The sequence below is a fragment of the Synchiropus splendidus genome, chromosome 5 (genome assembly GCF_027744825.2).
Source record: "Synchiropus splendidus isolate RoL2022-P1 chromosome 5, RoL_Sspl_1.0, whole genome shotgun sequence".
Taxonomy (NCBI): domain Eukaryota; kingdom Metazoa; phylum Chordata; class Actinopteri; order Syngnathiformes; family Callionymidae; genus Synchiropus; species Synchiropus splendidus.
Window position 1 is genome coordinate 10,898,732 of NC_071338.1, and position 25,479 is coordinate 10,924,210.

Here is a 25,479-nt window from a genome sequence, read left to right on the forward strand (position 1 = left end):
CTTCCGCCTCTCTCCGCACTTCCTGGGCGTGTCGGCCGACAAATATTGTCTGGCGGTTATTTATAGCTTCACAAAAACCTTTTTCGCACACGATCATCAGGATTTTATGCATCAGTCCAACTATGGTTATACGTGATCCACTTGAGACACCAGTGTTTCAATTCAAAAGTACAAAATCATTCTTTAAGGCTTTGAAATCCAAACACGGTTGGGGGACATTATGTAAGAGAAAATAACGGGATACTATTATGAATTCATTTAAAGTGCTTGTAGTCGGGACTCTGGACAATGGAAGGAAGTCTCTATTCACCGAAAACGCGCTTAAATACAGGTAGGCGCTCTAACTCATAGGGAGACTTAGAGCCCGCCCCTCCTCCACGTGACTTCACATCTGCACTGCACCGCAGGAAGTCGCCGCAGCCGCTTGTTTATTAACAGCCAAATGAATCTTAAAGGGCGGTGCACACGGGGTCTTGACGATGACGTCACAGCCAATATGTAAATTAAGCAGATGTGGAAATGATTTCTTATCAAACGGAGTATTGCGGTGAAAAACTGGTTAAACTGTGTTTTATCGTCTGTCACGCAGAATCAGAAAACTTGTTTCCACCCTCGGGCGCTTCAATGTTTAAACAGTGCTGGGTAACACCTGTATTTTCCTCTTTAAGCTGCGTGATCATTCTTCTCTTTAGTTTTAATTTACATTTTTTATTCATTAATTTCAACTCATTTTATGTAGTCTACAATACTATGATTCTATTTGTATTATTATTATAATTATTATAGCTCATTTAATCTGGGGTTTGAGAATTAAACACATTAAAGACTCAGACATAAAATACAAACAACGTGTTAATATCAATTTATTATCTTTTTTTATTTTTATTTTTAAATTTCAATGTTACCTGCTGAAGAACAATTTTTTTCTTTTCCGATACATGTCTCCGGTCCCTCTCTGTTTCTTCCGTTCTCAAGCATTGATGCGCTTGATTGAAATATTAAATCTATGGTTACAACCTCAATGTGCTGTCCATCATCAGCCGTCCTACCAACACAACAAGCACGTTTCCACACAAGCCTCCTCCCAATTGTATATTTATATAACGAGTTTATGCATGCACTGAGATTCCAACCAAGCGTTAAGTAGTAGATAATACAGGGAATTGTGTTGAGCTGGTGTTTCGGAGTCATACAAAAACAGAGTGATTATCTTCTTAATAAATACAAAATAAGAAAGAAAAAAGAAACAGGAAGTAAGAATTGCCAGGCCTCAGCAGACCTCTTCCTCTCAGGTAGCTGCTCCGGTCACTGCTGCTGCGTCCGCAGCGGCTCAGTCGAGGCCCGGCCTCTTCTCCTCCTCACGCTCACCACAGCACTTCATCTGGCAAATTCTCTACCAGAAGTCCCCCCTTACACAAAGAAACTAAAACCAGTGTTTACATTCCAGTGGCCAATTATAAAATCCTTTTTTTTTCAGCAAGTACAGAAGTCAAAGTTCATGTGAGTCTCTTCATCCATGTTGTTTTTTTCTTAAATGGCAATTCCTCCTTTGTGTTGCTGCTCTCAAAGTGGCTTCAAATGGTTTTGTTGCTTACAAAAAGTGGCATAATACGTTTTCTTGACACATAATTTACAACGCTCTTGTGAGTGACCTTCAACACATTGAACACACACCATACCTGACAACTTTTCTAACCAGCGTTTTGTTTGTACACCTTCCCGACTCCCGGTGTTCAAAAGTGGGCCAATATTCTCCACGCAAAGATGTGACTACGACAACGATAACATCAGGATTAGTGATAATAATATCGACACCAATAGAAAATGCAGCTGCTGCTCTAAATTTTCATTTCAATACTCATTTGAATATATCAAAATTACTATTCTTATCTTTCTTACTATATAAAATCACTGATGTGTTTAGTCTTTTTTTTATAATCCCATATATATTTATATATATATGTACACTGACCATCAAAAATGTGGAACAAGTAATTTCAAATGCCAGTGAGACTTGAACAGCTACGGTACATGTCAAATGTGTTTGGTCATGTCAACAATGTTTTGTACATCAATCTTCATGCGTCGGAGTGATTCCTGTAGACACCCATGTCGTTTAAATATTCAACACAACATGAATACTGTTCTTCAGTTTGTACACAAATGTTTCTCCTCCAGCGGCGAGTTTGAATAGTCTCTACTTTTGACAAACATTCGTTGTGTTCAGCTGAAATCATTATGAGGTCATTAAATAAATATTCTGATGGCACAAAATCCCTTTAAGTACCCCTTAAAGGCATCGGTGACGTTCCGAGCAACAAGTTTTGTCTGTGTTCGACACTGAAAAAGAACAGGTCAGTAAAACGTGACAGCAAACCTCCAGCAGGACGACGCATGAAGTGACTCCTTTGTGATTCTCTCTTTTATCTCCTGAAGTTCGTGCTGGGTACAGCAGGACAACACAGATTACATACGTGTACACGCACATTTGAAGAAATGTTCCCTCTCTTATCTCACTTTCTCCATTCCAGCAAAGAATATCATAGAAGAAGACACGGCAGCCGCCAATCCTGCAGCTCTGGGGAAGGGGAAGAGTTTCTCCTTGCCTACTGTGATCAGAGTTCCATTATAGTCGCAAACAAATGTTGACATAAAACCCTTTAAAAACAATAACAGTGTCACAGGTGCTTACATTCCTCCTCCTCCTTTCAAAAACCTGCTGGGGATCCTCCACTCTCACCCTGAGTCTAGTGAAGCAGGGTGCAGCTCAATAAGGAGTCCTCTTTGCCCTCATGGTCAGCTCATTTTGGAATTGAAGAGGGCTGTATGGTCCTCTGCAAAATCAGCTGGTTGGAAGGTGAGAGAGCAAAGTGAAGCTGAGAGTACTGAGCTGCAGCCTGGTTGAGATTGGTCCCACTGGCTCTCCCTCTTAAGAGTAGGAGATGTGGGATCCATTGGAGATGTGTGAAGTGACTGAGGTGCTTCGGCTGAGGACGCCATCACTTCCTGTGGCCCCTCCAGGCCCCCCGCCGGACGCCGTCCTCCTCAGTGGCTGGGGGCTATTCCTTAGTGCCATCAGACTAGGCGCACCTCGCACGCCGAGACCGCTGCCCCCATAAATCCCCCCCTGTGAGGAGGAGGAAGAAGAGGAGGAGGAGGACGGACCAGAGACTGTCGGGGGAGCCGGTGGTGGGGGCGGCAACATAGCCAGGGACTGAGAGGAGGAGCGTGAAGGAAGGTGATGGGAGAAGGGCAGGGGGTGAGGGTGAGCCAGGTCGCCGCCGGAGCCACGTACTCCAGCCCACTCCCGCTCCTTCTCCTTCTCCCGCTCACGATCTCTATCCCTCTCCCGCTCGCGGTAGAGCTGGGGCGTGCTCTGGTGGTGGTAGTGCTGCGGGAGGTGGTGCCGCTGGTGGTGGGAGGAAGACGAGGAGGAGGAGGACGAAGAGGAGGCAGAGGAGCGGGACGAGTGATGAGACTCCCTGCCGTCCCTCCCCAGGCCGAGGGCCATAGCTAGACCATGCGAGGAGGAAGCCTCGCTCCTGCGGTCACCGGCGCTGCTGCCGCTGCTGATACCGCTGCTGCTGCTACTGTTGTGGCTGCGGCGCGAGTGTTGCTGCTGGGGGGCGCCCTGCTGGTGCATGCCGTGGCTCCAGTGACCTGCAGAGCGGGAGGGCGGAGGCGGGGCGTTTGGATAGCCTTGTTTGGAGTAGGCCTCGCCAGGGATGCCGGCCAGCGCCATGCTGCTGAAGCCTAAACGCATGCTCTCTGAGTCGAAGGCCTCGATCTCGCTGGCCTGGCGCTCCAGCAGGGTTCTGATTCGCTCGGAACGCTCGTTCTGTAGCGACAGCATTTCCTCTTCAATCTGAGAGGGATGGGAAAGACAGTTGTTCAACACACAGCACCAGTCTTCCTCACCATCTGACTCAATGTTTTCCGTCCAAGATCAAATCTCATGATGCAAAAAGAGACTAGTCTTAGACTCAAATCTGCATGTTGTTTTTGATATAATTGTTTCACATTATTTTGAAAATAAGGTTCACGTTGTACTGCTTCAGCAGCAGAACACTGTGCAGGATGACTCATCTTTGGTGATAACTAAGTGAGTACCGTGGATGGGCACAGATTTCACACCTGCTTGAAGCTCAAATACTGCATACAGTATCGTGTGACAAGCTTCTTTAACTCAGTTAAAGTTCCAAATTGTGAAGTGGATCACATGTTCCCAGGTGCATTCTGGGTATCAACTGTCCAGTCTGGACATGAGCAGACCCAGGTTGAACAGGAGGAGACCAAGCCCTGAGCCTTGTGGTACACCGCGCGTCAATGCCATTGTCATTTCTCCGTGAGTCACTGTTAATCTAACAGGCCAGATTCTGCTCTTATTTGCAAGTGGTGTCTTGATCACTATTCTGTCCAAGTGTGCAGCAACAGCAGCTCACCCTCTGCTCCAGCAGGGCGCGGCGGATGGACACTCTCTGCTCCAGGTCCTTGACCTCCCGCTCGTGTTGTGTGTCGGTGTGGATCTTGATCTTACTCTGGTAGGCGTTGAGCAGCTCCAGCTCCTGCTGCAACTGCATGCGCAGCACCTTGTACTCTGCTTCCTGTGTCTCATCCAGCCGCAGCTGAATGGAAGAAATAATAAATAAATAAATAATCATATTTGGGTGGGATATTGGGTTGAGTTGTCAAGATGTCGTGTGGACGAAGACACAGGAAGTTGGAAAATAGAGACAAAAGTGAGGAGAATAAGACGCATGAGAAGAGGGTCGAGTTGTGAAAGTTACGTAACAATATTCCAACTGGACGCTGGCAGTCCAGGGGATTGAATTAAATCGTTTTTGATGGAAAACTTCCCAAAAGAGATTTCTAACTGGAGGATGAGTCGCACAAACAAGGGCAGCAGGGATTTGGCTGAGAGGCTTATGTTGGCACCGCGACATGTGAGGTAATAACGCAGCGCGTTATATCATCCGCCGGCCGAGACATTTCATAACCTACATTGCTCTTCCTGTCTCACTACCGGGAAAGTGTGCTAGTCCGGCCTCCTTAGGAAGCCTATATTATCACATTCAATATTCAGTATTTTGGTATCTCTCCAAACAGAACTCATAATTTCATCACAAAACCGCAGCCACGGTGAGATTTCCTCGGTCACGTGATGTTGACCTTCCGTTGCGTTATTCAATTTCTTTATTTCTAGGAAGTTCACTTACTGTGAACCTTTTGTCAGGGTCCCTGAGGTCAAATGTCAGAGACACGGTGGACCGCGACACTGGACCGACACATGATCTGAGGTCTAGCATGGAGGTATAACAGGCACCATGTAGTCAAGGCATTCAGTCTGAATCTTTTAGTCGGTGGAGGACTCCGGAGTACCCGGAGTCAGGTTGCTGCGGTCAAGATATCTCCAGAAGGTCAGAGGGCATTGTTGGACGGCTACTCACACAGGACCAGAAACATGGATAAGGTCAACACTGGGACAGGTGGGCTGAGGTGGACACTGTGGGGTCAGAGCGAGGCTGGTGGGCGAGCAGGTGGGCGGGCCTCGGGTCAGACACAGCTGTCTGTGACTGTGTGGTGCGGGTGTGAAGTGAACGACTTGTCCTTGCCTTACTCACAGCCTGTGTAGACAGCATGTCATTGATGGAGTGGTCATACTGCTCAGCCAGGATGGCCAGCTTACGGGTCTGCTCATCCTTCAGACGCTTCAGCACCGCCTTGTGGTCCGACTTGGGCGTGTTCTCCAGCAGGTGGTTGCGCAGAGCCTTGTATTGCCGGGTCTGGATCTTACAGGTGTCCTGGAACTGACGCTTGATCTGCAGCTCTTTGGACTGATGAGGAGAGAAGATGATCACAGGTCAAAAGTGGCTGCAGCTAAGGTGGGAGGACATTCGTTCAAGTGAATTGTGGAGTCCAGTACTGACCTTTACCTGAAGAAAATTTGATTTAAAAACTCTGATATGAAATTAGTCTTGTTCAAGTGACCACTCATCTCCTCACAGGAATTTCACCGCAATTGAGGAAGAAACTAAAATACAGTGGGAGTCATTCAGTTTGAGCAGCTGGGATTTGGGGTTGAGCCTCCATTTTTTTTACATAGGGAAACCAACTAAAACTAGGAAAACATTTTCAAACCCAAACCAGTTCAAGAAGAGGTGTAATTTTTTAAGTTATGGAAGACCTCTGAAGTGAATTAGTCATTGACCTTCACTACCATGTCACATCTCACAAGATGCTGTACCTCATCATCTTGGGACTCTGGTAATACTTTACTACCATTTGTATATTTCTCATCAGGAATCACTTTACTTCACTATTGCTAGTTTAAATTGCTTTAAAACTCAAGAAAGTATCGTACTTTTCCTTCAGAAGTGGAGAGTAGCTGAACTATTTCTAACATATTAATAAGGTATTAATAGTTTGATGTTGGTGCTCCTGCCTGCAGTCACTTATTGTCACATGAATAGTTTTTGGACTTTAAATAATTAAAGGAAAAAGCTGTTCCTGACAACGCTGCAATGCCTGCGAAGCATTTCTCCTGCCACATGGAGGGGACACAAGATTAGGGGTCACAATGGTTACATGTTGACACGTAGGTGTATTTGGCTGGTGCTTTTAATGACACAAAATATAGTCAGGGGGCAGGACTAACAAATGATGGAAATAAAGTGTGTATGACGCAGGAAGACTTGTTTAGCAACAACATAAATGGGGGGAGAACTCAAAGAACATGTAATAATGGAAACTCAAAAACAAACAGGACAATGAATTGAACACAAACAAATTTATTTGGAAGTGAAGAAATAAGAACTTGGGAAGTACAACACAGAACTTACTTAAAAATACTGCAGAACTTAAATTCAGAAGCTCAAACACTCGGGAGGATACAAACGTGAACAGACAGTGGAACAGGAAAAAGCTTGAGTATATTTGGATGGACCATGGCAGATAAAGTGACATTCATGAGCAATATGAAAATATATTTGTCAAATCAAAATGTGAAAATCCTTCATTTTCAAGTAAGCTTTGAATTTAACCTTCAATGAAAACAACCCTTTCAATATTTAGGTCAGACTAACTGCAGCTAATTCTACTCTTCTTCTGATGGAGAATCGCTCCAACCAAAATTTCACATTCAGTAGTTGCACCAATCTTTGGACTGATAAATCTGCATCAAGAGATTGTCTCTATGGCTTCATATAAATAAGGCTACACTGGTTTCAAATATATATTAATTCATTTTAAAGCACAGATTGTCTCTACCGCACGACCTGCTACTGAACAACATGCCGACATCTTTCACAAGGCACTCGATGGCTACAGGTTTATATGAAAATATATCAGTTTACATGGTAAATCATCAAATAAAATTGCAGAAACTGCAATAATAATAGTTTCTCTAGCTAAAACACAAAGGTTTTGCTCATCACGTGCGTCTCAAAGCGTTTACATGGACAGCAAAAGCCTCATCATATTATAAATAAGACACAAACAGCCAAGTCTGAGGGGACCAAGATGGGGGGCGGCTACTCTGAATATCGATTATAAATTAAATTCAACGTTGAGGAACAGTCAATAGACACTAATTGTCCATTGAAATAACGGCAGGGTTTTGGTTTGCCGACTGCATTTCTGTTTACCCACCAGATACAGTTACTCCATTTACGGGCAATGGTACAGTAAGGTGTCATGACGATCACAAGACAAGGGCTGAAAATAATTCGGTTTGAGTTCATGCTCATTTGGACTAGGAGCAAGCAGCATGAGCCAAAATGGAGTTCACCGTGATGAGGAAACATCAGACCTAATTGGGGGAGAGTCAGTTGTACAGACCCAGAATCACTTGAGTGTCTTACTTACAATACCGTCGAGACTTCAAACTTGCTGTCTATATGATTGTCATGTACGACTTAAGATCATCCCCTGTGATTTTCTGGATGATTCTCAATCTTCCACCAGATGCTATCTAATGTTGTTCCAGATGTTTATTGCACTTAAGCAGATTTAGTGTCAAACATGACTTTAGTGAAATTCTCTAACCTACTTTCCTTCAGTCATTTTTTGGAGATTGAAATGGCGGACAAGAAAACTGTCTTGAACTGATTTGATCTCAGCGTAGAGCTCCGTCTCCACCTCATCACATAAACTTAAAAAAACAAACAAAAAAAACAGCATACGATTGCACAGCGGTATTTAAAAACACCTATTAAATACTTGTCTTAGAAAATAAGAGCAAAATAATAAAAAAGATGGTGATGAAAATAAACTTTTACAAAAAGCAAAAATAAAAGGTTTAAAGCGTCACTGGGTTTGGTTACAGTAACTGAAGCCCTCACTCCACCTCCCGCCCCTCCCAAAAACAAAAAAAAATTATTTTTAAGAAAATTTACCTGAACAAATATAAAGAAGATCAACGGCCACTGGATTGCAGAAAATGTATGAGTCACAGCACAGACTCGCAGCTTCCTCAACAGCAGAACAGACAAAACGATTCTGCAATTTCTAGGTAGTTGTGACGCAAGTAACTATTCACACGTATTTGGAAAGAGCAGTTTGATCCGAATACTCTGCCATGAAGACAAGGACCACTTCGTTTAGCTGCCAGATGTTGCATGAGGATTCCCGCTACATGAGAGGAATCACACAGCAAAACTGCTCTCAGCTCACGATATATGTTCACATAGGTTCAATATTCGACAGCACAAGTCCCAATTCGAGGATTTTTGTGAAATTCACTGTTTCAAGTGCAAAACCCCACATAGTTGCCGATTTGAACATTGAAATATCTCAAAGGAAACGTGATTGCGAGACTAAACGCCAGCAGGTTCCTCTGTTTGGCGCAGAACCGCTGGTGCCACATAAACAACTTGCTCTCAACTATTTCTACCTCCATGGTCTGACCTTCCCCCTCACAAATCTGCCTGAAGAAGTTCTCCTCAGACCACACTCCCATCTGGTGTCAGAGAACATCTTCTCCCTCTCTTCTCTCCGCCGTCTCTCCCTCTCTCTCGCTAGTCTTTCTCTGGCCCTCTTCTCTCTGACCTCGCGGGGAAGCAGTCGGGGCAGCCGACTCGGTGTCTCCTCCTTCAGCAGCCCGAGAGTGGTCAATCCGCTCCGAACTATGGGTGGAAGCTTTTTAATCACGTGTCTGGCAATTTTGACCATCACAGCATTGGCCATGTCTGCCAGGACCCCGAGGGGCCGCCTGCTGAAGCGTCTGACCCAGAGCACGCCCCGGCTCCACAGCGAGGAGCTCCTGCACCGCGCCTGATACTCTAAAGGCAAACTTTTCAGGGGAACTGGAATGTTGGACTGACGAACTCCCCAGTTGCGTCCAGCTTTCGGAAACATCTCGTAGAGATTTCGCTCTGCCATACTTCCCATGACTGACTGGCACATGGCAAAGAGCGGGCGAGGCAGCCGGAACAGGAACCGCATGCAGAGACGATTGACTTTGCGTGGAGCGTGCTGGAGAAACTCACGGGCCGGCCGGACAATCAGCACCACCACCAGGTAAAGTGAGAGAAAGAGAGAGGGAGAGCTGAGGAAGGAGGCCGAGATTAGAATCATGGGAATGTAATAGATCCCAAGACTGAGGGAGAGCCCCAGGCTGAAGAGCCCAGAGGCCCAGACGCTGAGGTACAAGAAGGTGGAGAGAGAGAGTGAGCAGCAGGAACGCAGGAAGAGATAGGAGAAGAAAAGCGCCAGTAGGGCCAACTCAGCAGAGAGAATGAGGGAGGCTAGAGAAGGAAGCGGTGGGGAGCGACGGAGAGAGAGCAGGAAGATGGAAAGAGCCAGAAGAGTAAAGTTAGAAGGCCGTGCTGCTGCGGATAGAGACAGAAGAAGGCAGATGATGTGAGAGAAAAGAGAAGGGAAAGATGACTGGGGAGGTGGAGGGGGAAGCGGTGCCGGCCCAGGATCCAACTCCTCTGGATTTTCATGGAAATAAAACTCTGAGAGCTCATCAAACTCTCGCTCTGGGGGTCTTCTCTTTTCAATGGGCATGGATATAAACTCAGATGAACACCCGTCAGCCACACCCCGACCTTCTTCCTCTTCTTCTGCATCCAACTGTGTAGCCTTGCTATCATCCTCTTCCTCACCGTGCTCTTCCTCCCCATGATCTCCCTCCACCTCCCTCACCTCTAGCTCTTCCTCATTTAATTGCCAATCCTCTTCCTCCTCCGTAATATTTGGTATTCTCTCTTCAGTATCATCTTGTTTAACATTCTTGTGGTCCCTCCCTAACTCCACCTCCTCGTCTTCAGCACAGACGTCAACTGTGTATCCATCATCTCCTTCTGTGACCCCATCATCAGAAATCTTTTCGTCGTCCGACTGACTCTCCAGCTCAGGATCTACAACCTCCACCAGCTTCCCCTCCTCCCAGGAGCCACTCTGTGGTGCCTGGCTCTGAGTGGTGGTGGTGCTCTCACTCACTTTCAGGCTTTTGGGCTGTTGACGGACCTCCATAGCATGTTTCTGACGCAGCTCCTGCTCGCGTCTTTTGTTATACTCCATCTGGTTGGTGAGCTCCGTTTGGTGCTGAGTGCGGATCAGCTCGGCCCGAGTGCGCTGCACCAAACTAAGCTGCCGAAACTCCAGCTCCTGGGTGGACTCGTGGTGGCGCAGCAGCATAGCACACTCCAGGTCCTTCAGAGTCTGCTTCTTGTTCAGGTCCTGGTGAGCAAACAAACCAAATATACATTTTCAAAAACACTTTTTAGAGTTCAAAGATCTTGTCAGTAGTTCAGTTCGCCACTGACCAGATGAATGTAACAGCAGGAGGTGTCTAAGGGTGCTTTCACACTATGGGTTCTGTCTCGAGACAAAGCTCTTTCGGCTCAGAAGTCCGAGATGTGAACACAAGCGAGTCGGGTTTTGGCCACGGACCTGATCCCTACTGGAGAGCTGCACCTCGTCTCGGGAAACTCTCAGCGGGTTGCTCAGCGGGTGGTGAGCTTCTTGCCTCAGGCGACTCGGCGCTAGACGCTGGAAACTACGTGTACAGCGCGACTCCACACACACATGACAAATGCCGGGCAGTAAAGGGTCTGATCGCTGCCAGACAGATTTGCTTAAATGAATAATGCCGCGCTCTACAGTAACTAATTTCACTGCTGCGGTCTTGCTGCAGCGCATCTGTCTGCATGAGGACAGCGAAGAGGAAAGACGCTGATTTTCCCCAAGTTACTGAAGATCACCAGACTATTCATTGATCATTTCTGATGTCGGGATCTGAACTTCACTGATTAAAACCTTCTCGATCATCAGTAATCTCTCCCACTGTGTTCAACGCAGCTTGTTTCCGCTATTTCATCGTAAAACAAGCATGATAAGACACTTTCCTGTTTAGTTCTGGCTGTGAAACGCCACACTGTTAAAGCCATGGCAGAGCTCCGTCATCAGTTCAGTTCTGAGGTGAGGACGGCTCGTAATGTTAAGAACTGACAGAGAAATAAGGAGGTCAAGCCGGTGATGGTAAATAGGTTGTCGCACGGCTGATGACAACTTCCTTGAGACTTGCTTCATTGTGGGTCACAAACCAGCTATTTTTCGTAGAGCACCGCCAGCTGAGGAAAAAAAAGGACATCGTTTGAGGCGCAGAGGTGCGAGGCTGCAGAGCGGGGGGCGAGTCGGACTCAGACCCACCCGAGACAGAACCCGCAGTGTGAAAGCGCCCTAAGAGGGAGTTCTGAGACTTGTTTAAAATAATCTGCATTGACTTTCAAAACACAGATATGTATGAAAAACTAAGTGGAGGAAACGGGATGTTTTGCACGCTGATCAGCAGATAGGCAAATTGAAATTTCATAATAATTGGGATCGAATGGATTGAGCTGTTTATTCATTAGCTCAGCTAAAGCTATTACAGGGATGCGCAGTGCAATTATATTGGTGACCAACAGATGTTTCCTCACAGAGCATAAGAAAATACTGAAATATGTTCAAGTATTTGGTGACGTATGAGAGGGGAAAATGGTGCTAGGTGGATGGCGGGATGGAGGTCAAAGAAGTGAAAGTGAAACTCGGAGGCATGGGTGACTATGGTACCTCTCGGAGCAGGTCCTGCTCCAAGTTGTGGCGAGCCAGCAGCATCTTCCTCTTGTACTGACGACACTGGAGCTCGTAATACTGCCTCTGCCGGCGCAGCAGACCCGACTCCTCCTCAGCCTGCAGCTGTTGCATGCACTCCTTTTGGTGCACCAACCACTCCTGCTTCTCCCGCTTTGGTGTGGACTGGTTCTCATTTAGTTCCTAAGATTATTAACAGTTTGTAAGAGTAAAAAAGATACAGCCAGGAAAGCACAGCAGACACCGTTGTTAGATGACTGAATAGAGAAACCTCTTTGAGCTGCTCTTTGCGTTGACGATATTGTCGCTTTTGGGACTCCAGCAAACTTGTCAACTCCTTCTTCTGCTGAGCCAGGATGTGCTGTTGGAACTTCTTCTCTTCTGTCAGGACTGCCTTTGTCTGAAAAACAGAATTAGTTTCGATAATTGAAGGGATAATGGAAATAGTTGACAACAACTAAAGAACGACAGCACTTCAGAAGATCTAGATGACAACAGTGATAGCAACACACCTCTTTATCCATGATAGCCAAGTGCTTCTTTGATAGCTTCTCTCCTTCCAATGAAAAGTTGTTTCTTTGATTCTCCAACTCTTTGTCCAGCCTCAGCTGGTGCTCATCCATCTCGGCCTTCAGCTTGTTTTCCAGGCCCATCAGCTGCTTCTGGTGCTGACGCCGCATCCGTTTGTACCTGTATGTGAATGTATTTTTTTTCAATCAGAAAGGGTTCTGGTTAATATACGATATTAAGGTTGGACTTTAAAAAACACACTTCTAAACCAGACATTTTAAAAACTAGAAAAGACACCAGTTCTAGTCACTTCTATCCATCCATGGAAAATACGACCAATCTATGTGTTAAATTGACTGAACTAAAATACATTAACAAAGGAAAATAAATAATCAAAAAGCCTACCCCGACATCTGCTCTCTCAGGGCAGAGCCCTGCTCGTGCTCCTGGATCTGACGAGTGACAAGAGATGCTGTCCTGATGGTAGCAAAGTGGTCTCTGCGACGACGTCTTCCTCCTCCTCCACCACCACCACCAGCAGAGGAAGCCTCCCTTTGGGAGTCAACCTCTGGTTGATAGGGGTCATCATAGATATTGTCATGGCTCTAAAGGAAAAATAACAGAGAAGGAATATGAGTGGAACTGCTTTTAAGGATTTTTAAATTGTTCCCTTTGCACACATCAGCCACACTACGTCTAATCATCCTTCACCTCTACCATATAGATCAAAGTGTTTGCCCCAGCCGAAAAATAACAAAACAAACTAGTTGTGATGACTTGATGCATGGAATTCAGCTCAGTGTGAATCAACAGAATCAGACTAAACCGGACTAGACAGAACAGCGGCCCCTCATGCCATGATTTCTGTATCTTAAAAGAAGACAGCCACAAGAGTTTAGCCCACTCAGCTAACAGCTCCAGGTGTCTGAGGTTTGAAGGACATGAGATGGAGGCTGCCAGTTTTAGTTGGCGGATATATTCTCGCAACAAGATGCATGAAACTATTCACTTTTTGCTCCTGCCTGAGCTGGAGCGGCTGACTTCCACAGAGCATCTGTCCATTTACCTTAGGCAGTGTACTTTTGACGTGTAAAACCACACGGAGAATAAGATTTTATTTAAATCATGACAGAGCTGAAACTAATTTGGTTACTGGATCACAGATGAGAAGAACTTTACCATACAGGAACTTGTTTGAGTGCTGAATACGACAATTGGCTCACAGTTGTTATGTCCCTAAAACTTTGGACCAGAACATAGTTCTTCTTTCAGAGTTCACAATTTATAAAACATTAGGCAAGAACTATAAGCAACTAGCAAAACGGAGGATGGAATGGGATGAGATAAAGAAACACAAGACGACTTGCAGGAAACACTGACCAGTGGCTTGTGCAAGACGGAACTGTTGGAGGTCACTGTGTGCTCTCCTTCCTGCATCATGGCCATCTCCCCGCTGTCATCAGAACCATCGGCCAGGCTGTTTACTGAGCTGCTCTGGGAGCTGGCGCTGATGGACATGGACGGTAGCGAGTGGGAGCTCTCCATGCTGTTGACTGTACCTGTGCGTAGCATGTACTGCTCCACATCCTGGTTCAAAGAGAGACGGGTGTGACTGTCATGTGCTCCACACGGATAGCAAACTTTACAATAGATGGGAGTGACCATACTGAAAAAAGGCATGGCTGAAAAGATTAGGACCACATAACATAACCAATCCAGGGGTGGTGCCGACAGAGTATTAATGAGCTGTCAAATGAGTTATGGTATGTGAGAGAACTTTGCTTTCTGGGCAACTGTACTCGATTACAGAGTCAGTGCATATGATAATCTCAGATTGGGCACCAAAGACAATAGAAAATTGAAAATGACAGCACTAAATATAGTCACACTGAATACAGCCATGCAGAACAGATACAGAATTGACGCCTGTCGTTTCTAAGTCCATTGCCATTCTCTACATTCCACCAGGAAGCACATCAGCAGGGAACTGTTCAAGGCTTTTGTGAAAATGAGTGGGCACAAGTACACAGAATACAGCCCAGCCAAGACAAAAGCAGGATAGAACAGTGACGCAGATCTCACTGTTTGTGTGTGTGTGTCTTGTAGCTAAATTCCTTGGTGCATGCTTAATAGGAGTCAGACTCCCACATGAACTTCAGACTCACAGGACTGATCCTAAATTACAACAGTACAACAGTACAACGGTAACAAAGGGCTCAACAGCAACACCTCTGACTCAAGTCGCACAATCTTCTTTATAATAAACGCCCTCACCTCTTCTTCGTCACCTCCTTCTGGAGCAGGACCATTGTGGGCCTCATGAAAGAGGATTTTCTTCATTTTCCGGTACTGAAGGTTGTCTAGTTCACGGACAGCATCCTTGGTGCGTGCAATGAGGTCCATCACTACAGTCATGGGACGCTCTCTGCATAGGAAATGGTGCTGTGTGACAGTGAAAGAGAATTTTGGATGAGTCTTGAAGCCAAGAAATGTAATCAACTATGTCATGCTGAAGTTAATTTCAAATTAAAAAAAAAAAAATCATTGAAATGGAATGTATATCTCGATATTTCCCTGGAAGTGACAACTATGGATGGAGTGAGTGTGTGTGTTGAGTTTCAGTGTGGAGTTTATATATTCTCACTGTCTTTGTGTGGGTTTGGTCAAGGCACGTTCCAAAAACATACAGAGTTTTGTCAATAGGTGTGAGATTGTGAGAAAGTTAGTCTATTTGAGCCTCAGACAGACTGGCAACTTGCACATCGGTGGATAGCCTTCACCGGTGCCACTCCAGGCAGAGACCAGGTGAAGAGAATGAGAGAAATTAGGTTTTATGATTTGGTACCTTGAGCAACACATCGGAGGTAGGTCTGTCCTGGGCGATCTTCTGCAAACAGGAATCCACAAAATTGCGGAAGTAATCTGACCTAAAAGTGGTAGAACACAATTCAGCTGTGGTGCACAGAGAAATCAACACTTCTTAGAGAAGTAGGAGATGTTAATACAAAAGCACTGATAAATGAATCACAGTAGGACGTCGACAGAGATATATCAAGGACTGTTGAACTGAATTGCTTCATGGCAGTAAACGCTACAGAAAACAGACACTGGTTGAATGTTGAACTTTATATATTTGACTACTAATTGGCTTCGATGTGAAATTCAAAAGAAAACAAAATGTCACCCAGCAAAAATGACATTAACACAATGAGTTGCCACATGAGTTTGAGTTCATCTCACCAGTGATTTGACTGCAGCACAGGACTCTCATTCTGGGCGATGTGATATAAGGCACTCATCGCATTCATGTTGAATAGAGGAGGCTTCCTTTCCGCTGTAACAGAGACGCAGAGTGACAGGAGTAAAGAAAGTTGTATAACAGTTACAGTTTTATTCTCACAGAAACAATGACAATGAAGAAGTCATAGTTTACCCAGCTCAATGCAGGTAATGCCAAGAGACCACACATCCACCTTTCCATCATATTGACCTTCATCCATGGCCAGGATCACTTCTGGGGCCATCCTGCATGCAGAAGACCAACAACCACGTTCATTAATAACAGCTCTTTGGGATGCCAAACACACTGTGCTGAATTATTCTCATCACAAAAAAATCTTTGATTCATTTAAAAAAAAGGCAAAAGAAACTGCTCAAAGTGAGACCTGAGAAGGAAAATGGGAAAATAGCAGCACCCTAATAGTAAATGCGTTTACTCAACCAAGCTGGAACAACACCCCAAAATCCAACACATTGAATGGTTGATAAACTTGCTTTTATAAACAAGTGCCAGTTCAAATGTAGCAGCAATCACTTCTAGAGGTATGACCGGTGAAGTAAATAAGTGTACATGGAAAAAGATTTGACTTCTCTGACCAGTCCAAACGTTAACACGGTGTATAAAAGAGCACACTTAATCTGTTATTTTGTCGTACCAGTAAGGTGTCCCCACAAAGGAGTTGGCTGGCGCAACAATGGAGGCAGAACCAAAGTCTCCCAGCTTCACCTGTCCTGGTTCTGTGAGCAAGATGTTTCCTGCCTTCACATCTCTGAGAAAAGAAAAGAAAAGAGATCATTTTAATGTGGCTATTGGCAAAATGTAGGTGTTGCTGAAGCATTAAATTCAATTTGTATTTTTGCAGAAGGCATTCCTTATGTAACATATTCTCAGACAGTACAGTTTGTGCTTTGTCCCTGTTCTCATTTTGTCCAATGACAAAGTGTGAGGGAGGAGAGAAAAGCAAGTGGTGAGAAAAATGTATAATGCAGAACTACCTGTGAATCATGTTGTGCGAGTGAAGATAAACCAGTCCTTGCAATGCCCCATGGGTTATGGCCGCTATTTCCACTTCTTGGAGGGGTTTTTTGTGGACTGTGGGTGAGAGATTTCGGAGACATGAGGCTACTTGCCTATGATAAATAGCTGCCGAGTTAATCCTAGTTCCAAGATTTTTTTTTTTATTACCTTCCAACAAATCTGAGGCTGAGCCCAGACAGTACTCCATCACCAGCTGGAGAGAAAAGCAAGTAGAAGAAAAAAACTTGTCAAAATGCATGTCTGCCAGGGAATCGAGCAACATTTAGTGCAGTGCGTCTCACTGGACTGATTAGCCAAACTACATTCTATGACTTCAAAAGCAATACAAACTAACACAATTCCAGTAGCACAAGTACGGACAGACCTATTCAACACAGAATGTCTAAATAATCGACAATAATAACAGATAGCTGTGTGATACAACCTGACATTGTAATTTAAAAAGAACTCCTGTGGTGAGACCCTGCATGCGCTTGTGCATAGACCACAAATATGTTCAGAACTTATTTCATACTATACAAAAGGTAGAGTGGATAACATGGGTGTAACGGTATAATAGTTTGAATCAGTGTTGAGAGCATGACTTCTGCACATTTTCAGTACAGATATATATTTTTTTCCTCTGTTTAAAATACCAAATGCGAAATTAAAAAAAAGTGTGCAAAATTCAACCAAAAGTAAATGAAGAAAATGTAGCTAAAGCATTTCAGAAGAGTGTTCTCGAAAAAAGAGTGATGTAAAATTTTCTCTCATTGTACACAGAGTCTGAAGGGTGAAATGAACAGCATTCAGATCTTCAGTAATGGTGTGATCAAGGTAAATTTTTGGAGATAGATTCCTGTAGTTGAGAGAACATCCACACTGCTCCCTCCTGCTCACTAGTTTGTTGCGTCTCAGTGAGAGCCACATGGCAAGACGTCGCTCTTCTGTCATACTCAGTGAGGAGGACTATTAATTACTCATTAAATGTCAAAAGCAATTGAGTAGTCAGAATGTTCTGCCTGTCAACTGCACCAAAGGCACAGTACCAAAACTGTCTGCTTACCAAATGTGCAGCGGGACGATGACGTCACATCCGGCAGATACAATATTTTCTTTATTTCAAATGTTTTAATGAGCCAGAGGAAATTGAAATGAAAGATTTTATGGCACTTTGCATCACATGCGTAACATTTATAACCGCAAAATACAGTGTCATCGGGTCGTTTGTGAAGTATAAGTCTGTTCTTCTCCATGGTCTGCAACGCGTCGTGATTGGCTGGCAGGTATTAGACATTGCTTTCGTTAGATATGGCACCAAAACCATGGCACCAAAACCAGAATCCATTCATCAGCAGACAATTATACACCTCTGAAGATATTTTTATTATTTGCCAGGTGTTAATGTGTGAGTTTTAACCTTTACTGAATAGGTCCTACCACTTCTGGGTTTGTGGAACCACGCGTTGTGATTGGCTGACATGTATGGGTTATTGTTTTCCCTGGCAAATGAATAAAGCAATAAATAGTCCATTCTGATTTTGGTAGGATATCAATTAAATACATGTCAGCCAATCGCACGGTTCGGCAAACATGGAAGTACTAGGACCGATTTGGTAAAGGTTAAAACTATATATATATATATATATATATATATATATATATATATATATATATACATGGTAGTATTAACAATTACAAAAATTCAAGCAGAACTGTTCTCATTCTTCATGCATATTACACGGCAATATTGTCTATCCCCTCAGTTACATAGGAGCAACAACAAGGCAATGTTGATCAGTGAAACAAACTCTGTTAAAAGCATCATTCCAATTGTATGGTAATTAGATTACATTTTTTCAATTTCATTAAATCGCAAGTGACAATGCTGATGAACGATGGAACAACTGGCAGGGATGACAGATGGACTCCTTGTGGCAAAATACACTCCAGACTGCCCACTCTGACTTTTGATACATTCCATTTATAAAGATAGGTATTAGTGGCGGCAGCTTGTTTTGGCCTCGAGTCCTTAGGAGGATAAAGGAGATTAAGCACATTCACAGAAGACCTCATCCAAAACCATTTTGTGCACCACTGGGAGCCGACTATGAGTATTACGAGTTCTTTAATAGCTGTGCTTGACATATGACAATTCTGCACCAATCAACCGATTCAAATGAAAGAACTGATCTGGGATAAAAATAGCTACTCACCCATGCTGTGTGCTCTCTCAAGTAGCAGCCGTGATACTCAACAGTGTTTGGGTGACGCAGCTTCTGAAGAAACTTCACTTCCTTGATAATGTCCTGCCATTTCTAGGGCACAAACAGTTCTGTATAACCAAGAGTCGACAATGAACACATTCCTGAACAATAAACACCACTGACCTCGTTCGACTGTTTGCCTCCGTAAGACATCTTCTTGATGGCCACCACCTCATTGGTGCGGATGTCATGGGCCTGACGTGACACAAGAAAAACAAAATCTTCAAACCCTTCAATTACAACAACATTTTGGGACATAAACCCAGCAAAAATGTCTTCTACTGGACGCCTGTTCCTTGCTTGGCCCAATGGATGGAAAAGACTTCACAGACAAGCCTTTTAGAAAGTCTGCATTTCTCCAAAAGTACAATTCTCTGAACATTTGGGAACGGAAAACATTGGAATTACATTTGATTTCAGTCATTAGTTAAAAACGGGAGCTAAGAATGTGCACACGCTTCATGGATGCAATTGATATATAACTACCGGCACTACTAAACATCAGGTAACAAAAAAATAGTGTGCCCAAACCATGAGTAAAGTGGCCCTTTTAGAGGTAGCGGCAGGTCATGTAGGAAAGTTTGGGTGGCCCGGGCAAATTACAACTTCCTGTTTAGCAACAAATGATTGTATCAGTTCCTGACAGAATGTTGAACTTGCAGTGACTTGCATACAACACACCAAAACCCCAGAAGTTGGAACAAAAATGACACCAGGGAGGGAAAATTGGGGCCCTTATTTGGAACATTTCACTAAGCAGTGAATTCACTTCTCTTGCCAGTGGTTTATTCATAGCATTTGCAGAAATGTAACGGTGTAGTTGATTTGACTGGGATGGAGTCAAAGAATGTCACAAGTTGAAACATTCCTAGTGAACCATGGCAGAATGCCTTGTAACTTTATGGGGCTTTTCACACTGTGGTTTTTGTCTCAGGTGGCCTGAGTCTGATTCGCCCCCTGCTGTGCAGCCTCCTGCCTCTGCGCCTCAGGCGATGTCCTTTTTTTCCTCCTCAGCTGGCGGGGCTATGACTACGAGTCACCGTCAACTCAGATATTAACAAATGACAGACCTCTGCCGCGGCTGTAACAGTTGCGGCGTTTCACACCAAAAAGTAAACATGAGTGTTATCAAGAAAATAGTGGAAACACATCACATAATAGCAGAGGAGTGTCTTGACTTATCCACACGGTTCCCACAACACGTTGAACAAAGTGAAAGAGATTACTGAAGGTCGAGTTATGTATTTATTTTTTTTACTGAAGTACTGATTAAAATGTACAGATGTCAAAAATGATCAAATAAACATCAGAAAAATCAGTGTTTCCTTCTCGCTGTTCTCCTCATGGCGACAGCTGCGCAGCTGCAGGATCACAGCAGTGAAAACAGTAACAGTATCAGTCTAACAAAGGCAAAAACACGTGCGTTATCAAACACCCGCACACATAGCGAGTCTCGAACTGCAGCGCTGTTCAATGTTCCACAGCACCAGTATCCTGCTGCTACTCTCCTACTGCACACCTCAGTGTTCTGGGAGTTTGAATGATGTTGTCCGCCTAGTCAACAATCAGAACCCTTTACTGCTTTGCTTTTATCATGTTGCACTTAGCCCCCAAAGTCTGATGCCAAAACCTGGTTCATTTGTGTTGAAATGTATTGGAACTGAATGGTCTCCGTCTCAAGACAGAGTCCGCAATGTCAAAAGCCGCTCTGTTGGCTTCCCTCCCACCATGATACTCTACCTTCACATTGGTTTTCCCTCTTTCAGTTGTCACTCTCACCAGCTGAGAGCAATAAACACCCAGCTGTCATTTGAAAGCAACTAAATCCATTACAAAGAATAAGCTGTGACAGCAGTCATCTATGACTAGTTGATGCAGTTGAAAACCACAACATTAGAGCTTCTTTTTTTTCATTTGTTTTCTTCCCAAATGGATATTAGCCAACTCATTTATTTGGCGCACACAGTGCCTATTGGTCATGTAATTTCCCGCATGGTGAGTCGAGTTGCCTTGGGCCAAATTTCACACCTCCTGCTGAGCAAGTGAGTACAAAATTCACCACGCCAGGCAGAATGGATGGTTTATGATCACATCACAGATTTTTGAGCCAAACTGACTTTGTCCCGAGAAAGTTTGGCTTTGTTTATATTGGCAACAAATGAATGGATATACATTGAAAATCATGGAAATTCATAGAACTTGGTATTGATTACTGAAATTTTGGCGCTGCGACAACTAAAAGGGTGATTGCATCCTATTGTGACATCCCAGTTAAACTGTCTGTTAGATAGGCGGCAACTGTGGCATAAATCCAGCATCTAAAACAGGGGTGGGGAACCTATGGGTTGCGAGCTATCAGCGTGACAACTGACGGCTGTTTCACCGGTCACAGTTCCATTTCTCCATGGAGTTCAGCTGCTTGTCTTAACATAGACCAGAGTCGCCATCACTCTCAACAACAAGCTCAGTTACGGTGACTCCCCATGATACTTTGCAGTCCAGTCAACCAATCGCAGTCGGTCACTGTAATTTGGATTTCTACGAGCAAACAAGCAGGCTGTTAGCGCAGCTGACGCTTGGCAACATCCGCCAGTCCAAGCGTGACATTCGGAATGATAAGAAATAATTATTAATTTCACCAAGCTAGATGACCGCCCTTTCTCAGGTGTCGTTTACACGGAGACATGGAAACAGAAACGACCGGATTTGTCGCCATTTTGGAGTCAGGGGCAGCGTTCGTAAGCCACCTGAATCTAAACATCCAGAGTGGAAACCTTCATAAATGCGGTGCTCTCTGTCTCTACCACGTGTCACATCAAAATAAATGTTTTTCAGTTGTTCTTTTGCCCAAATAATTGCTGCATTAAAGGTTTTTCTATTTTTGCCACCTTGAAGAGGTATATGTCTGAATTAGAATGATTTTAAGTTTGTTACATTTGTTCACATTATGTACACAGAAAGTCTCATCATTTTGATTACAAATTCATTCTCAATCCATATGACCGGTATTCGGTGATGATCGGCACTCTGGCTGATCGGTATCAGTGATCTGCAGCAAAAATCCTGATCGAAGCATCCCTAGTTGTAATACGTCTCATTAAGTTTGCTAACACCTTAAGACATGGCAGAAGCACACAGGTTTGGTCTATGTAAACGTAAATGACAAACTGTCAAGAAAGAATGTTACTGACAAAATAGACCGCTCCGAAGCTGCCATGTCCAATCTCCCTCAGGTCTGTGAAGAGCTTCTCAGGATCCTCCCTGCAGAACAGCTCAGCCACCTCCGGGTCCTTCAGGCTCCCGGCCCGCACACTCGATGGCATGGCCAGCGCCTAGAAGGAAAATATCATACAAAGTGAGAAACTGTAAGCCAAAAATCAAATCTCACATAAAACACTGAGCCAACCAACAATCTCTCTGTATAACCATTACACTGTAAACCGTAAAGAAACTAAACACTTCAACAAATCAACTTACGCCCATTGTTTTAGATCATGAAAAATTATTTGCTGTGATTCTCAGAAAAACTGACCAGCTAACAAGTAAAACATGATAATGCTGCGACAGAGAAGGAAGCTTGTGGTTTTCCAGCAAAAAGCAGAACTTCTTTCAAGCTTGTAACACAGCCTCTAGCATGCACTCAGCAAATAAAGAAATGGCCATAAACAAACACTTCAATTGTTAGAGTGGCTGCCACAGCTGACCTGAATCAAAGACCAACAGCAGCTAAAGAATTTCCATATTGTTTAAGGTACAAAATCCTGTCAAACAGGAAATAATACTGAATAATTATTATATTATAATTATTACAGTGGAATTCATGGTAAAGAGTGATATTGTTGTAATTCAAGTTTTAATTTTGTCACATTTTCTTTTGGGCCCTGGAGCTTGTTCATAAGATTAGCGTGTCACTACTATAACATATGCCTGGCTTTACACACCCAGGCAGAAGAGTATTTCTGCAATTTACTTTCACATGACTTAGATGCATAAGTATCATGTCGTTAATAGAATGTCTCAATTTTTATAAGCAAAAATCAGTACAGACATAATCATAAAACATCACAGGCTTTTGAGAGAATCAATGAATTAAGATTACAGATGGTCACATCCGTTACCCATCTAGGGGGTGTTAATGCAAAGAAAATATGCGACAATGAAAAACATGATTTGGTTTTGGGCTTCATTATACAGACAATTTAAAGCGACAGTGGAAAATATTATAATTAACTTTGACATAAGCGGAATTACAAAAATCAAAATTGTCATTAACATGATCAGGTGCCATAAAAACATTGTTATTGGAATAACAATAATGGCGTAATATACACAATCGGGTACACATGGAAATGAGTATTAAAAAAGCATTAAGAGATACAAATTCCTCTCGCACTGGCTTTGCTTTGACATGCTCAAGAATTTCAATGCCCAAAATTGCCCAATAATATCCAGATAATACACTGAATATGAGACGAGGAGAGTGCATCGCAGCGGAGGAAGCTGGAAGGCTTTTGCACTTGGCTGCTCAATTAGGGTATCTGTGCATCCGAATAAAGGCATGTATTCAAGAGTCTCCAATAAAAAAAGTCCAGTCTGGCAGGAAATAAACACAACAATGTCTCTATATTGCTTGATGTTTGCTTTCTGCATCGAATTCAGGTGGATTAGGCCGCTTTTCTCAAACGTTTAGTTAGTTCAAAGCAAACTCTCAAGTGTTTGCTGTATGGTCACAATTTCTATGTATTGAATGTATTGAATTACATGATTGCACAATAAAAAGGAAGACTACATCTGGTTTGTGCACTGCAGCCTGCACACCACCAACATCAGGTTGCGTTGTTGAACAGCAGACAAATCACTCATGTGTACAGACGGTTTGACTTCTGACATCCCCCATCATTATTTGGGATGGGGAAAGATTATGGAATTGAGGGGTCGTCTGATAATCCGCGGGGTTACTAGCACGAACTCTACTGTCTGCAATATCCTCTTTATGTGAATAACACACATGTAACTGACCATGTCCTGATTTCATTTACAACACCAATATCATTTAAAAACGATCCAAAAACGATCAGGCATGTTGGCAAGAAAATATAACACATTGTCTTATTTTCGCATCTTTCAAAATTAGAACACATCCGTACTGAACATTAATGCGCGTCAGAACAGTGTTTTCCTCAGGGATCAGTGACTGAAAGCATCCTTACCGTGGTTTATGGGATCCACTGTAGCTAGCGGAAGCTAGCTGACTGGCCTGCTGGAAAATAGTGGTCTGGCTCCCTTTCGCTCGTCGCTGATGTCTATTCAACACGAATAAACACCATACTGCCTCCTCGCCATCCCGAAGCTCCCGGTCAGTCGGACAGCTAGTGATTCATCTCGCGATGACATTAGTAATACGACGGTCAAGTGCGCTGACAGCTCGCAGATAGCACCGGGTCAGCGAATCTAGCCAGTGGCACAGCCGACGAGGGATCCCTTCAGTCGGATTCGTTCGTTAGCTGCAAGCGCTAACCAAACAACCTACCGCCGCAAACGGCCCGGGACGACATTAACAAGGAACTGGTTCATTCACTTTCACGGCTCCATTCCGCGGGCCACTTCGAGGTGTCATTACTTTTAGAGTTGCCTGTGAGCACCGTTCCCAGGCCGCGTTCTCGTCATTTTGCTCGACTCTCATTCGTTTTTGTTCGGGACTTGATGATGGCGGAGCGGGGTGGGAGCCGAAAGAGGAAAGCTCTCTTCTTCGATGCTCCACACGCAGACCAAGCATCGGTGAACTGACGTCTACCTCCCCCGCGTGGTCTGATGTAAAATGTTCATCCAACTCATGTACCTACTGTATATGTCAAGATTTTGTCTGAGCTCATTGGCTGGAATATGATCTTTGCTCAATACACCTTTAGGGAAATACACACAGAATGTATTGGGAAACAATCTAGATACATGTAAATAAAAGAGTTGAAAAGAGGAATCAAATAAAGAAACGTGGATGGTTGTTTGTAAAACAAACCAAAAACTTATGTTTGAAATTTGTTCAAAAGGATACAATTATACTATTAAATTTTTCTATTCATTCATGTGTCATTGTTTAGTGGCTTAATCACATTATCTGGTAGATATAACAGATCAATTTTCTTGAAAGCACTTGTGCTATATGCAGGTTTTTAATTTCTTTTGTCAGTGAGTTACACATTTTCACTGTCACTATTGCAGTGCACATTGGTCTCCGTCAGCATGTGGTTGGTTGAAGATCCCTCTTCTTCTCTTGGAGTTATTTTAAACAGTCTTCGGAGATGATCGAGAAGCAGTCCGTTTCTGGCT

At 43.8% G+C, this 25,479-nt stretch overlaps 1 protein-coding gene across 3 annotated transcripts; it reads right to left on the minus strand.

Annotated features, from left to right (window-relative positions):
- Window positions 1–859: 859 nt before the first annotated feature.
- Window positions 860–24,897, minus strand: taok2b (TAO kinase 2b). Of its 3 annotated transcripts, none has more exons than XM_053865033.1 (20): window positions 24,363–24,897; window positions 22,344–22,484; window positions 19,276–19,347; window positions 19,102–19,203; window positions 17,054–17,099; window positions 16,864–16,960; window positions 16,524–16,637; window positions 16,022–16,113; window positions 15,829–15,922; window positions 15,434–15,515; window positions 14,863–15,030; window positions 13,969–14,175; window positions 12,994–13,193; window positions 12,591–12,768; window positions 12,350–12,478; window positions 12,058–12,261; window positions 10,444–10,683; window positions 5,622–5,834; window positions 4,443–4,625; window positions 860–3,865 (listed from the first exon to the last, which is right to left on the minus strand). In XM_053865033.1, the coding sequence occupies exons 2-20, from the start codon at window positions 22,473–22,475 to the stop codon at window positions 2,930–2,932; spliced, it is 3,489 nt and encodes a 1,162-aa protein (XP_053721008.1). In that variant the 5' UTR covers window positions 22,476–22,484; window positions 24,363–24,897; the 3' UTR covers window positions 860–2,929. The 3 variants fall into 3 exon arrangements, with proteins under 3 accessions (XP_053721008.1, XP_053721007.1, XP_053721006.1); XM_053865032.1 differs by having other exon boundaries at window positions 5,613–5,834; XM_053865031.1 differs by lacking the exons at window positions 860–3,865; window positions 4,443–4,625; window positions 5,622–5,834 and having other exon boundaries at window positions 6,773–10,683.
- Window positions 24,898–25,479: the final 582 nt, after the last annotated feature.

Coding starts and splice junctions, on each gene's coding strand:
- taok2b (XM_053865031.1), bottom strand. CDS start 22,475: ATGCCATCGAGTGTGCGGGCCGGGAGCCTGAAGGACCCGGAGGTGGCT. Junction 16,114..16,523: donor TTTGTGGGGACACCTTACTG/GTACGACAAAAT, acceptor TTCTGCATGCAG/GATGGCCCCAGAAGTGATCC. Junction 12,769..12,993: donor CTGAGAGAGCAGATGTCGGG/GTAGGCTTTTTG, acceptor ATTCACATACAG/GTACAAACGGATGCGGCGTC.